This window comes from Porites lutea, chromosome 2 (assembly GCF_958299795.1).
Source record: "Porites lutea chromosome 2, jaPorLute2.1, whole genome shotgun sequence".
NCBI classification, from domain to species: domain Eukaryota; kingdom Metazoa; phylum Cnidaria; class Anthozoa; order Scleractinia; family Poritidae; genus Porites; species Porites lutea.
This window is the reverse complement of record NC_133202.1, coordinates 4,354,821-4,370,508: the sequence shown is the minus strand read 5'-3', so window position 1 is coordinate 4,370,508 and position 15,688 is coordinate 4,354,821. Positions and strand designations below refer to the sequence as shown.

At 39.9% G+C, this 15,688-nt stretch overlaps 1 protein-coding gene across 1 annotated transcript; it reads right to left on the bottom strand.

Annotated features, from left to right (window-relative positions):
- Positions 1-8,337: 8,337 nt before the first annotated feature.
- On the bottom strand, positions 8,338-15,495 carry LOC140926511 (nucleolar protein 9-like). The gene is made up of 7 exons (XM_073376241.1): positions 14,804-15,495; positions 13,859-14,162; positions 12,982-13,180; positions 11,773-12,048; positions 10,575-10,811; positions 9,354-9,746; positions 8,338-8,583 (listed from the first exon to the last, which is right to left on the bottom strand). The coding sequence occupies exons 1-7, from the start codon at positions 15,426-15,428 to the stop codon at positions 8,365-8,367; spliced, it is 2,253 nt and encodes a 750-aa protein (XP_073232342.1). The 5' UTR covers positions 15,429-15,495; the 3' UTR covers positions 8,338-8,364.
- Between the last annotated feature and the right edge of the window lie 193 nt (positions 15,496-15,688).

Here is a 15,688-nt window from a genome sequence, read left to right as displayed (position 1 = left end):
TCAGAAGTCCTGCAGAAAAAAAAAAAACAAACCGGAAAAAACAAACAAACACTCTTCGGTAACTATCTAAATGCGATCAACAGACCAGGCTTTTGATGATTTTCTCATCAATAATTCAGTAGTCTAATAAATAAGAAAATATATACGTTCTAGGCGACTGAAACTATCATTTCTTTACTGTCCAACCACAACCACGAACTTATAACATGATCCGAGAGGAACTGGCACTAGTAAAACAAAATGGCGCCTGAAAGACACGGAGAAAAAAAGGATGATCTGGCCTTTTTTACCCTCCAAATGGGTTAAACTTTCAGTTTTGCTGATTTAATTTAATTTTTTTTGATTGCTCCGAGTTGATCCGAGTCCAATTTTATTTTATTTTTTTATTTTTTATTCGATCCGAGTTGGTCCGAGTCGATCCGAGTTGATCCGACCTGGACTGGCGGTCCGAGTTGATCCGGTCCGACTTTTGTACCTGCCTCTGACATTTGTGCCAAGTTTGAAAAAATCTGGAAAGTATAAACATTTTTAAGGGAATAAACTTAGTGCGCAAAATGAAATCGTGACAAGAGATGATAATTCTCCTCCCTCGGCCAAATTGCAACAGTGACGGCAAAGCCGACAATAAGCAACAAGCATTTATAAACACCGACACGAGACGTTTTAAAATTCAGATGGGCGACATGGGACCACCTCCCCCCACCCCCGACCTCTGGCAGGGCCTCTTAAATAGCCACAAGGAATTGTAGTACAGCTAACCTCAAGGACAAAAATTTCCACTAATTTTCTTTCACTGAATATTACTACAATGCATACACACGTTTAGAGCACTTAGAAAAGGACATTAAGTCATGCACCCAAAGTTACACAGGGTACAAAGCTAAGGATTCCATAGCAATTAGGATTTTTTAACCAGTGCAAAAAGTGCCTCAGGGGGCCTGGGCTCCAGTCTACAGTCATAAACCGTCTCTAAAGAAGAAACTGTTGCAAAACTGTATTTAAAAAAAACTGCAGACTATATGAACCGTAGTGTTTCTCAATTTCATATAATTTGATTGGTTTAAAAATGTCAATTGAATTCTCCTTCAACTCCTCTTTTTATCAAATTAAAGTTTCATTTTTGGCGTGCTTGAGAGGCATGGTCGTCTCCCCTCACTGTCCATTTGATAGGCTGATCTTTACATGACTTGATCATGTGATCAACTTTTGGTAAACACGAAAACAGTTCACTTTTGAAAACGTTTGTTAGCACAAGCTGAAAGAGCATTAAACATAGGTAACCTAAGAAATTTCAGCCATATATCTCAAAAGTAGCAATTGCAACAGCCGCCGAAAGTTAGAAGCATTTGTATGAGAGAGACAACTTTTGCCATCCAGCCATGCTTGTTGCATGGTTTTCCATATAAATCCTTAAATTTCGAAATTTTCCAAACTGTCATGAAATATTTCCTTACAACAACAACAACAACAGTTTATTTCTACTTCTGTAGACAACTAAAAGACTTATTAAGCATTACAGGGCTGAAATCTCTTTTTAATTCATAACAGACAATTTGAGCACTTAAATGCATAAGAAAAGGATTACACTACAGTTTAAAAATTTTAGAGTTTACAAGGATTTGTATGGAAAACCATGCAAGCGTGACTGGGTGCAAAAGGTTGTTTTTCTCATACAAATGTTTCTAACTTTCATCGGCCGTTACAATCGCTACTTTTGAGATATACAGCTGAAAATTCTCTGGTAACCTAATTTTAATATGCTCTTTCAGTTTGTGCTAACAAAATTTTTCAAAAGCAAAATGTTTTCATGTTTTAACTTTACAGAAAGTTCATCACGTGATCAAGTCATGCAAAGAGCCTATTGTGCTTTCCTTCCCAACAAACATTTAAGGGAGAAGAGACTGTGTAAGGAGACAAAGAATGTTTGTGTGGGAGGCTGGGAGCTAGAAATAACTGTTTTAGAGAGTCCCCAATAGGTTTTTTGGGATCCAGGATTAAATTTCTCTTATTTGAGGCTCAGGATTCAGGATTTTAAAGCAAAATAGGGGCAAGATTCGGGATGAAAGTATGTACAAAAGGTGGGATCCAAAAAATACAGTCTGTAACCCTTGAGATCACGGGACTGCATGAAATTTTGGGTCAGGATTACGGGATTGAAAGAATGGGGACTCTTGTTTTATACAGGTCAACAATCCATTTCTCTAATCTTTTCCTTTCTAAAGCTATGTATTTAAAAAACAGTCCATAGTTCACTTTTATACTTAAGTCCATGTTTTATACCCAGTCTTCAGTCTGTGGTCCGCAGTCCACAGTCCATATTTTATACTGAAAAACATATTGTTTGTTATGCGTATAAAATAGTAAAATATAATAAAAGGTATTCTGTGACTGCATCTGACTCCCTGCTTTAATTTTCTGCTGAATATTGTGTTAAAAATAAGCAATGTTGAAATAGAAATATGTCTCTCTCCTTCAGTGTCTTCAGCTTGAAGCACTGATTTCATACAATCATCAATTATTCTAGAAGTGATCTTTCAAAACCCTTATCATTATCTTTTTAGGTTTACCTTCAACACATGAAGTATGTTAAGTCACAGATAAGCTTGGGTTATAGGCAATTTATTCCTGAAACATGAACACAACTACATTAATAATGAGGTAAACAAAATTCACATTTCCTGGCATTTTTACACCATTATGATGCTTAGAGTCCCGGTCTACCAGTGAATGTCAGGCTAGGGATAACATTGATCTTCTTGCATTTATAATTGTGGAAATCATGCTAAACAAAAAAATTAATAGCCTAGTGATTATGATCTGTATACAAAACAACATGACCAGGAGGAATATGAGAAAAGGTTAACTTGGATCTTTCTCTTACAACTGCATGTAAACTGGGCAGGATTTCAGAATACTAATGCTGGGGTTTGTACCAAAGTGCATTCCTTTCAGGCCCACACCACGCCACCCCCTCCCCCCCCCACTCCCCTTACAGAAACAAGAAGGCACTACTAAAACATCTGAGACGAGTTTTAATAGACAGAGAATTAAAGAAATAACAAAAAGAACATATCTACAGTCAACTTAATAATAATAATGTCCTCTAAAATACATTTCACTGTGGAAATCCGCCTCTTTGTAGCGGCGTTATAGCGGTTCCAAGTGGCCCAAAATCCCATACAGTCATTGTAATTTTAGCAGTGTTTGCACCCCAGCCAAGATGGCGTCATAAACCGTGAAAAGGTCTATTTGCTAACAGATATTTGTTGCTTCTAATCCTTTTTTTTGTCGAATAAAAATCGAACTCAAATCACTTGATTGCCATATCCATTTTTATCTATTGGCTACTCCAGGGTGTAACTACACCCAGAACTACACCGACGTTATTTTGAAAGGGCGGCCGGGTCTTAATCATGACTGGGCGCCTACCCGCCTATTTTAAACCCGGTTGTAAAGAAAAGATCAGATTTTTCAGATATTTTTTAAAGATTTTTTTTAAAAAGTGATGATTGTTTGATCCTTCGACTCTCAGTTGCAGCTGAATTGTCAACAAGTTTACTGTTCGCATGAAACCAGTTTTCATTTTTGGATGAACAGATGAAAAGATATCATTAGACTCTGATATAAATTGATGAAATCGGTAAAAATCAAGATAAACAGAGAAACGAAACGAGTGTGTCATCGATTTCTACCGATTGATCGATACAATCGATATCAATCAAATCAGTTTTTCCGATTTTTATCGATTCATCGATTGATAAATCGATACCGATTTTTATCGATTGACTACTCCGGGATGTGTACATGTGCCATGCCATCTCATTCATGTCCTATGATGTAAGCGACTCGGAAAGGTTTTCAATTTCACAGGAAGCAATGCTGTTTTTTTTACCCCGACTACAAATTTTCGTGTTTTGACTCTTCTCGCGTATAAAATTTTGCTTTAAGTCTCAGAGAACGTTAAATGTAAGTCAAGAAACGTTGTTGGGTTTGTTTCTTTAACTGGATGTAAGCTAAAGCAGTAACAAATACCGAAAGCTTGCCTTTTTTAATTTCTCTCTCTCTCTCCGGTACCCCTCCTGCCCCCTGTTCTCCCTGGCTCCCGCCCCCTGTCCCCCCCCCACTAGACTGATGGAACTGAATTAAATCTTGACCATTCATTGCTACTCAGAGTTTCGTGTAGCCTCCCACGCAGACGTTCTTAGGGGTTCTTCACGCGTTCCTGCCCCACTGACGTTAATGGGGCAGGAACGCGTGACGAACCCCTGCCTCTTGCGAAGCAATCAACAGGCTACGCATTTACAAACGGATATAACAACTTTTTGAACGAATCAGGAGACGAATGTTGCAAAAGCTCAAGCAGACTTTCAAGAAAGTCCTTCATCTGATTTAATAATGGCGCAAAACGTTTTGAATGGATGTTAATAATAGACCTTTTCATGGTTTATGACGCCATCATGGCGGGGGGCAAACACGGCTAAAATTACAGTGAATGTATGGGATTTTGGCGGGATTTTGGCCCACTTGGAACCGCTATAACGCCGCTACAAAGAGGCGGATTTCCAACATTTGCCACTACTTTAAATAGTTTTATTAATATCATTCATTCAACAGAAAATAAGGCTATTAAAGAAAGTACGATATCCGCAAAATTTGAATTATAAATCTTCTCATGTGGCTTCTATTTCATGGTAATTTGCATACTGTTGATTAGAAGGGTTTGTATGAAATCTTAAAAATTCGTTTATGGTCGATTAATAGACCTTGTCACGGTTTTCGACGCCATCTTGACGAGTAGGCAAATGCGTGAGAAATTACAGTGTTTGTATGAGAATCTAATGTCGAATAATTTCCGTAAACAGCTGTTCTGAAAAAAATATCAATTGTAAACTAAAGCTACAAGGCAAAGGATTGTCCTAAAAAATTTTGGGGCGTACCTGTGCTTAAATTTCTCCAGAGGCTTGCTTTAGATTTTCCATATATTTGTCTGTAATTTCCCCAGGACTTTCTTACAGACAAATGTATAGAAAATTTTAAAAAGTGGTTCTAGGTCTTCTAGTGCATGTAACGCCCTCAAATTTTTTCAGGAGAATCCTCAGGAGTGAAGCTTTAGTTTACAAATCATATTTTTTTCAGAACAGCCGTTCCACGGCAATTATTCGACATTAGATTCTCATACAAACACTGTAATTTCTCACGCGTTTGCCTACTCGTCAAGATGGCTTCGAAAACCGTGACAAGGTCTATTCATCGCCTTCGGTCGCATTGTAATTGCGGTAGGGATTTTGTCTCTCTGCTTTAAAAAAGAATTGAACTGAATAACCTAAATCTCTTCTTTATACTTCATGAAAATAATCTCAGTACAAATGTCTTCTAAAGTACTTTTTCACTATGGAAATCCGCCTCTTTGTAGCGGCATTATAGAGGTTCCAAGTGGGCCAAAATCCCATACAGTCACTGTAATTTTAGCCGTGTTTGCCCCCCAGCCAAGATGGCGTCATAAACCGTGAAAAGGTCTGTTTGCCAGCAGATATCAACTGTTTCTTCTAATCCTTTTTTTGTCGGATAAAAATCGAACTCAAACACCAACTTCGATAGAAATCGATAGTCAAATGAAATTTTATGATCGACTTTTATCGATTTCAGATACCTGTCGATTGATTTCTACCCCGGGGGGGGGGGCACTTTAGGAATTTCTGGGTGGGGATGTGCCGCTGGGAGCCTGGAACCCTTAACCTTTACCAGAACTAGTTCAGCTGAATTTTGCTACCCTATACTAGAGTAAACTCCCCAAATCCCCGTATCCTAGAGTAGCTGTGTACCTAGTCTAGATAAAATCTTCAACCAACTGATCAGTTTCCTGAAAAATGATACCCTATACTAGAGTAAACTCCCCAAATCCCCCTATCCTAGAGTGGCTGTGTACCTAGTCTAGATAAAATCTTCAACCAACTGATCAGTTTCCTGAAAAATGATACCCTATTCTAGAGCCAAACGCTCTGATTTATATACCCTATCCTAGAGTAAACTGCTTGAAAACCATACCCTTCACAGCGGCACATACCTATATAGCCCATATATGGCAGTACCCCCCCCGGGATTTCTACTCGACATTTATCGACAACGATCGATTTTAATCGACTTTCGAAATTATCGACATGTAACACCCTTTATGGAATGTCCTTATGATAGTTCTCTTTTTTGAAATATTAAATTTGCATCGTAAAATTCCTTGTTGTTTAGTGTCTGCAGGGCAAAATAAATCACCGGAGTCATCTTAGTATATCTAACATATTTTCCAACAAGACAACATCGTCAGGATTTCTTACCTTTTGCACAACAGCCGCGGTAGCAAGCTCAGCTCGTCAGCTTCCAAGAGTTCCAGGCGAGAAAGTCACGCGATGTCTTGGTATTTTAATTCACTTGAATTTCTTCTCGGAATACAAAATGAACTATTGTAATCACCAGCCAAAGAGAGAAGTTTCAGCCTCACAGATCGAAATGGCCATCAAGGCGTTCACTGAACTGAAGGTATTTCTGATCACGAGATCAAGTCACTTCCTTGTGAGAAAAAATGTTAGTTTGTACCCAGACTTTACTCGTCTTTGTAGGACCGTGGCAAGGTGGGCAAAAGCGTGTACGCTAGAGGGGTCTGGCAATGGTCAAGTTTGCAGGCCCGAAAAGCTCGAATCAGCAGCATTCTCACTTTGTTCTTATCAGTATTATCATCATCATCAACATCAACATCGTCATCATCATATTACTTACTTAGACAACCTGCGAAACAGTCGAAATACATGTAGCCTTGCGTCTTCCTCGCGTCTCAGTAGTCAGTGAGTAGCGCTGAGTCTCTGTTGTCAGTTCTAAAAAGCCTGGGTCCACCTCTCTACAGTGGAAACTTTGTTCCTCATTTTTCAAAAACTGAGCGTAAATGGTAGCCTGGGAATACAACTGCCAGGGAACACGGACTAGACAAAACCCTCCGCAAGTAATAACCTAATAACCTTTATTTTAAGATGGTGACACCAATTACTATGAAAAGTATTCTCCCTAGTGGCCCTCTAAAAACAAAATTGATAATAATAAATTACGACAGTCATGAGAAAAAGCTTATTTACAAATAGTAGTTATAATAAAAGATCTTAAAAATTCTAATATTCTCCCTCCCTAGTGGCCCTCTAAAACAAAATTCGCAATTCGTGAAATGAATTCAACGAACAGAAAGGACATATTTTAATATTGCATAGATTAGGGTTTGGTTTCTGTTTGTCCTTTTCCTTTTATCTATCACCAGGTAGCGAAACGTAACTCAGTAAACCTCTGCTAGCAGGCGATTACGTTAGCCTGCGAGCAAGTTCTCCTAATATAATTGGGCGAGCGAAGTTAGTCGCGCGAGAACGCGCAAGCGAGTGGCAGTGCTTTGATGCAGTGGAAAGCTGTTGCGAAAGCAATAAATAAATAAATAAATTCTACGCTCCCTCGGCTGTCTAAACATGTCAGGCGGTTGTCACTTTTCTAATCTTCGGCACGTTTGCGGTGACAGTTTTCACGCTTTGCGGTGTCCCGGGGTTTCCCGGGTGGAAATGAGAATTTATGGGAAATCATTGCAAGCTCTCCTTTCTCTTCCCCGCTCTCCGCTTTCGCGTCTCCTCTCGCGTGCCTCTCGCACGTCTACTTTTCACGATATCCCCCAAATGGAAAGCTTGCTCGCAGGCTAAGACTACGTCTGTGACACGGGCCAATTGCCAGGTTTTCTGCCCTTTGGGCCTCAGAATAAGGTGATGGGAGGGGCTCCCCTGGATCCGCCACTGTGTTTGTGAGCAGTCAGCTAGGAACTGTGCTACTATCGGGCCCGAAAAGTTTCCGGGCCTTTCGGGAAACGGGGCCCTGATCACAGATCCTAGCAATCAACACCCAGTCTAATTGGTTGCCTTGCGGAAAGGTTGGGAAAGAGCGCCGAGAAACGGAAAGACTTAGGCACACTTAACCTGAGAAAACAGGCAACATCTCAGGACGTCACCACTGGTTTCCCCGTGGAATGACGTCTTAGGAACGACTGCAAAAATTCCAAGCAGATGACGTTTTAAGTGTCACTACCCAGATCTGGGTAGTGCTTCTGACCTGTCGCACCGCGAGGAAAATTTGCTTCAACCAATCAGAAGCACTTCCCAGATCTGGGTAGTGACGCGTCATCAGAATGGAATTTCTGCGTTTGTCCCTCAGACGTCATTTCGTGGCGGGGAAACCAGTTGTGACGTTGCGAAATATGTCGCCTATTTTCTAAGCCAAATGTATACTAGGCTGCATTTAAAAAAACTTCTTGGCACAGACTAGCGTGTTTCTTTATTTCAAAGCTAATAGTGATTATTTTGTTCTTTTCTTTCTCTTTTCATTTTGGGACTTTTTCACTGCCATAGTTGCTTTGATAGCATTGTTAATGAATTCCATCTCGGCAAAATTGTCCTCCTCATCCAGACTGTTTATATCAGAGTTTTCAGTTTTGCTCTTTTTGCTTCCAGATTTCTTCTTCTTCTTCTTTTTCTTGGGCTCTCCTCCAGTGTTTATATTATCACTGTCATCGCCCTGAATGAAGCAACAAGCGTACAGATTAACCACTCGTAGTCTTTTGCGCGTTACAGTGAGGAAGAATTCTAACGAGTTACTCGTCCTAACGAAGGAAGAGTACCGGTGATTCACTTCAATAGTAACTTACACAACTTCAGGCCTTGACTGAAATTTTGTAAGGTCATCGACATAAGAATGTGAATTACATTTTGCATGCATTCCGAGGTAAAAAAACTAGCTCCCAAACGTATGAAATCAAGTGAGAACTTTACAAGGCGCGCTAGTCGTGAACAATGCCGCATAGCATGTTTGGACCTCAACAACACGGAGCTTAGGTAACCACGACGAAAACAACGACGGCAACAACAACAAAAGAATTGGTTTTATGTGCAAAACAACAGCTCTGCACGTACACCACGCTTTTAAGTACATTTTTTTACGTCCACTGCACGACCACGAAGTGAAAACCCCTAATGCGATGTTTATGGAGGACGTGAATGTACGACAACGAATTTTCCCCTTTTTTTTAAACCGGATAAAGTCCTTAAGAATTCAACTACAGGAAAAATCGCCTACATTTGACAAATTGAACGGGTCTAAATAGACGCGCCCCCGGGAAAGTTTGAAACGACGCAAATTCATTTTTTATAGCAACGTTTTCACTGCCATCGTCATTGCTTAAGCTCCCTTAGAGTATTCCAGGCAAACACAAACATCTTTTTACTGATCTCAAAAGTACAAGGTAAAGTATACTAAGAGATAACGAAAGGTGCGCAATTAGATATTACCTCGCCTGAATCATGAGCGTAATTTCCACCAGCAGGGAAGCCTAAGGCGGCCATTTCTGGGGCAAGTTGTGCGGCAAACGTATTTTCTGTTGCGGGTTTGGCTCTCTTGGAAGACACTGGAAGTTCGTCTCTCTCTTCGAAAATCTCCTCGAGTAGTTTTCTTTTCCTTTCAACTTTCTGCTCCCTTTCATGCCAAGTCTTGTCCTTTCTTTTAAAGTGCTCAACGCCGCAATTTCTTAACACAAATTTGCCGTAAAAGTTGTCTTTCAGCTGATGTTCGTTGTCAGCTAGTTCACGGGTAATCGCTTCCTTGAATTTCACTTCCGCCTGTCTCCAGCATGTTTCAACCACACGACTGCCTTGTTTCTCGCAGGCAAGCTTTAAAAAGACCCCCTGAAAAAAGGCAATCACGGTAGATGTATATAGTCAAATAAACCAGTTAGAAGGTTGTTTACCCCGAAGGTCGATTCGCCCCACGTCATTTCGCCCGGACGTAAGTCGATTTGCCCGATATGTTTTTGTCGTTCTTTGGCCAAAAAACGAATAAGCGTAAAAAGACAGTGACTGCACATGTGGAATCCAACCTCAATAAAAAAAGCCATATCTGACAAGTATGTTCACCGTGTTTTGGAGTGTTTTATCTCCTCGGGCTAATCGACTTAAGCCGGGGCGAGACGCCATCGGGCGATGCGACTATCGGGCGAAACGACGGGAATTCTGTTAAAATGCGAAATGCTTATAAACAAGGAAGCCAAAGAGAAGACATCACAAGCTCGACCAAAGAGACAAAGAACTTGATTTATTTTTCAAAGACAGGGAAGACGCTTGAATTGTTTGGTATAGATTTTCTTTTTCAACATGACAAAAAACAGCAAGCATAAGTTACCCTGGGTGCCAGAGACTTTTCATGCGCGGTTTCCGGTTTCGGTCAAGTCGTTATGACTAAGCCGTTATAGTGACCCGCACGAAAAGCGAAGTTTTTTCTCGCGACTTCGCCGCACGTGACTTAACCTGCGATCAAGTGTCCTTCTTCCCTCTATGTTTGGGAGACGAGGGGAAAAGGACGCGTTCTTTTTTTTTCCCTTTCCCCGAAAATAAAAAACGCCTGGTCGCAGGTTACTCGTGATTTCGGTCTTCGGCCGCAGATGTGTCGGGCTGTGGCCGACACCGACGCATCAAAGTACCCCTCTGTTACCCAGGGAAGGCATAAGTTGAAGTTACCTGTAACTTTTGAATAAGTATGTTCTTGTCATCAGACGGTACAGATCTGCTCTTTAGAAACGCCTCAACCGCATGGGAGCCCATAGGATCATTAGCAAGGATCAAGACTTCTTCCAGACTCAGGGAGAGCAAACTCTTGACCAACTTGGATGGCTTTTGAAAGTCAAACAAGACTTTCAATAACATGGCTCCATGGTAATTCACAGATTTCAGTTTGCCACTGGCAGTCGGCTTTTGCTTAAAATGAACAATAGATCAGCTGTGATTGAAGAGAGGGTTTAAAATTTATGTCTATTCAGTTAATATTTTTTAGGATTTTTATGAAGACACAATTATTAATTTTTTTTCTCTGTAGCACAAAACGGTATTGGCGCCACGAGCGACGTGATTGTTGCCTACAAATGTTATTACTAAAAACGTTATTTCAAAATAGTTGAAGACCTTACAACTGAAAAAGTCGCCACTGTGTTCATTTTTCTCCTCACCATGTCAGTGTCCACTGTGACTTCAGAAAGATGATTTTGTGCTGTAATTGTTTATCTGTCACCGTTAACTTGGCGTCCTACTATGTCCTCAACCACCCACCCCTTCGCCCGCTCTTTGAGGACTTCTACAACTCGGGTTGAAAAAAGAAAAACTTGGCTGGCTATCCCCCCGCTGACCATGGTCTTGTCTTGTCCCATCAAAACGGTAACCGCTAATTTGGATGTTCTAACAAAAATTATGAAATACCACAAGAAATGTAACAGTCCTATAAAACAGGGAATAGCAACCAAACTGAGGGAAAACCGCATGTTAAACTAACTGAAAAGTTGCGAAAATACCGTCAAATTCCGAAAATAAGCCCCCGGACTTTTATTTTTCCAAGGCCCTTTTTGAGGGGCTTATTTTTGGAGGGGCTTACATTCGAAGGGGCTTATCTATGGAAGGAAATTTGCGTTTCAAAATCGATTGGGCTAGCCTTATAGTTGGAGGTAAACTTACCGTTTTTGCCTTGTTTTACTTTGTATTTGAGGGCAATTTTCCAAGTACAAGCCCCCAGGGGGCTTATATTTGGAGGGGCGATTTAACGGAGGGTTTTTTGCGTTACCGGTTGGGGGGGCTTATACATGGAGGGGCTTATTTTCGGAATTGTACGGTAAGATGATGGATAATAAAAAGGTATTCATCGTGTTTCATTCTTTGATTCCTAGCTTACCTCTGAAGTGTTTCTGCTTTCATCACCATCTTCTTTTCCATTTTCTTTTGTTCCAAAGAAAATATCGTAGGTTGTTAATGATGATATCAGAACAACAGCGCTCAATTGCTCATCTTTTTCTTGACAGTGGAAGGCCTGCAACAGAGCTTTTAAGATCTTCTTCTGTTTTACTGAAAAACGGACTGCAGTCTCTGCCATTCTCACCACAACACCCATATGCCCCTGAGCAAGGAGATCTTCTAAATAAGGGAGTAACTCTGCAATTATTTGCTTTGCCTAAAATGAAGAACAGACAAAAATTAGTTCAAACAAAAAAAATTGATTATATTTTATAATGGAAGTACATATTACATATGTTTTTCAATGATAAACATCTGATCCTAAAATTCCAAGCCTGCAAAAACAGCCGTTTCTCCTCGCTCCTTGCCACTAGGGTTGTTTTGCCAGGAGGGAGGAGAGATGGCTATTTCACAGGTTATAAAATTCCTAACTGAATTGGAATCTGAAAATGATAGTGTATATTCAGGGGAGAAAAATGAGGTATTCACCCAGAGAAAACCCCCCAAAGTAGCTCCTAGAACAATGAGCATTAGGACTCGAATTAAGCCTTCAATGCACTTTAATCATATTTAAAAATGCGATAATACCTGCAGACCATCTTCTGTTTTCAAACAATTTGGAGTGGATGCATAGCTTTGCAAAGCCTTTGGGATTAACCAGCTTCCTGTCATTGTCAAGTCATTACACTTGCACAACAAAACATAATAGGGCTTGGATAATCATGCCTTGGGATATCCTAATTTCAAAAAAGTTATTTTTAGAAGCTATGTGGAAATGGGACAGTTTTACCAGATCAAAGTCCCTCCATATCATCCCTCCATTTAGGCCACCATTTTTTAATTTCTTGACTCTGCCTTGCCTTGGTGCACTGAATCATGCAAGCAAGTGTTCTGAAAGTCAACCAGTTCAACAGAAACTGTTTCCACGTGATCCACTAAGTTTCTAAAAAATAACTTTTTTGTAATTAAAATGTCCCATCCAACACCCTTAGACTCACTCTCTGGCCTATTATGAACTCTTGACTTGTGCTGCTATAGTAAGCGGGTGGGGGGAGGGAGTCAGTTGATTAATTTGCCATAAAATCAATGTTATGACCCACTCGCTTGTCAAACTTCATAATTTATGTCCGTGAAAGTGTTAACAACCTACATGTAATTTTTCTCTAGCACTAGCCATGAGATGCTGCACAATAAAGTTAGCAATGGGGTGCTGGGCCAGCTGAGGCAGGTGTGGACTGAAGTACGTCTCGAAAATCTCCTGCCAAAGGTCAGGTGTGATCACATGTAGAATCTTTTCAATCATGTGACTGCTGATCTCATTGGAAAGGAGAACAGGAACTCTGTAGTCACTGAAAATAAAAGAAATGGAAGTGAGACTACATGCATCACGGAATAATTCATTGACTTTTTCCCACAAATTCAGCAGAGCGGAGTATTTACAGTTAAACCCTTCCTAACAGAAGAGACCAATGTCAAAATTTGACAAAAAAAATGCTGAAAAATCAACATGATGGTATTGGGTAAAATTACAGCTGAATAAGTTTCATTCAAATGGTAACACCATGGGGTTTCATCTACAAATTTTATTTCCGAGGTCCTGTTAATTTGAAACACACCATATATCCAAGCACTTTATAAGTACACTAAACATTTCACAATACTGCATGATGAAACCTGCCCCCCTGCCTCCCCACTAGCTACAACTCTGTGAATGTTCTTCACAGTTTCACTGAACAATTCTAAATCTTAACCCTAATAAAAAACATTCCTCTTTCTTACATGTAGGTGTTAAGAATGTCAGGAGTGTATTGAGAATTTGGGGCCAACATACTGGATATAAAGGTCGCAGAAATAACTGCTTCACTAAATTTTAGTCTTAATTAATGGCAAAGAATCTAATGTTTACAAAAATTAATGCAACTAATTAAATTAACGAGAATTCTTGAATATTGTGTTTAATTTCAAGAAGCGATAATTTCCTTTAGTAAGGTACGCAGTATGACACACTATGTACATGTACAGTGTACCTTTTATCCTTTGTATTTTGATGATCGTCATCAGTGTTTGGTTTTCTTGTATCCGTTTTGTTCTTAAGCATATCAATTTGTGACATGACTGCCTTACACAGCTTCATACATAATGACTGATCCTTCATATGAAGGACTAACAACAATGTCTGCAACAGAGGGTTGCTAATAGGGTGAAGAACCAACTTCTGCAGATCCATCTTGATAATACCCTTGGTAAACTGTTTCAAAATGGGGTAAAAACTGTCTGGAACAGCAATGGTCTCCATGGGTTTGATAGTGTCACTTCCAAAGGCATTTCCCACTGGAAAATAGAATGAAAACACAGCTAAACCACTGACTGATGGAATGGCAGATACACTTCTCTGAATTTTAATTTTGGAAGATGTTCCTGTAGTATTACATAGTCTGACAACAGGTGTTCCAGTTAGGGGAGGCAAGGAAAGTGGATTGTGGGAAAGTTGGGGTAAGGAAAGGAGCTGCAATGAATGAATGATTAAAAGAAACATTTTTATGGTTAGACCTCTAGCAGTGACTGAATATGTGGTATCTGGTCACTTCGTTTCATGGTGAGATCATTCCAAGATAGATAGTTCCACTTGATATGCAGCTCTTTCCACAATGTAATCAGAAATTTTCATGAGTCTTTAAGCCACGAGCAGAAACAAGAGCATTAATCATGTGTATACCTTGTTCTTTAAGCCAAGAAGCCCAAAAAGGCGCTTCACATACAGTTTTACACTGAAACTGTGGAAAGATCTGACTATAAAATGGAACCATCTGGCTTGGAACAATCTGACCATGGAACTATGTGACTGTAAACCATATATGCTCTCCCCTTCCATCCTTGTGGTTTCTCCCCTTCTCCCTTTATCATCCGCTAGCCAGACAGCCTGTTCATAGGCTGGTACGGCAGGACATTATAAACAATTTTCTTCGCATTACCTTGATTTAGCTTGATAAATGGCTTTTTCGCATCTGAATGACTATCTCTTTCCCTACTTTGTCGAGACGCTCGGCTACGAACAACATTGTCTGAAACTTTTACTCCACCAAGCACTTCAATAGCTGCTCGAACAACATGGCTTCCATAAATATGGTTCACAAGTTCGGAAAGATTTTCTTTGAAGGAGTCACAGAGATCCAAAAACAACTGCTCTGCACCTTTCAAGTCTTTAAATTCCTGTGCAACTTCCCTTATTTTACTGCGTTCCGATCTTATCGTTTTCGGTATGACACAAATCAGAGTTTGTAAGACATGGCTGCCGAATTTATCCATCGCAAGTTTACAGAAATGATCCTCCACGTTTTGCAAGACCTTACGGATTTGGGTATCGCTGAAATAAATGATAAGTTTTTCTAAAGTTCTACTTATCAGTTGATCGCAGAAGAGTTTGATTTCGTTGTTCTCTATTTGCGTAAAGACGTTTTCAATGAACAGTTTTCGACCCTCCTCGTCGTCAAAATCGTCATCTTTGATTACATCATCCACTCTTTTGAAGTAACCAAGAGTTTGCTCATCAAGCGCCGATGTTACTTTGCCTTCTTTCTTATCTTTTTTTCTTGTCATCCTAGTTCCCTAACTCTTTCAAATCCTCAAAATGAAATAAAACTGAGAAATCTCGCTACCACGACCGCCATATTGAAACACGTGAAAGCTCAGTATCCTGGCCTTTTTTTCAATTGAGGTACATTCTGTAGGTAGATGGGTAGGGAGGGTAGGGATAACGACGATGTTCTTTGTTTGTTGTTAACCCTTCACATTTAACAAAGTCTTCTAGAAAATATTGTGGTGTTCAGGTAGCTTTTGATTTTTCATACATTTGTAAA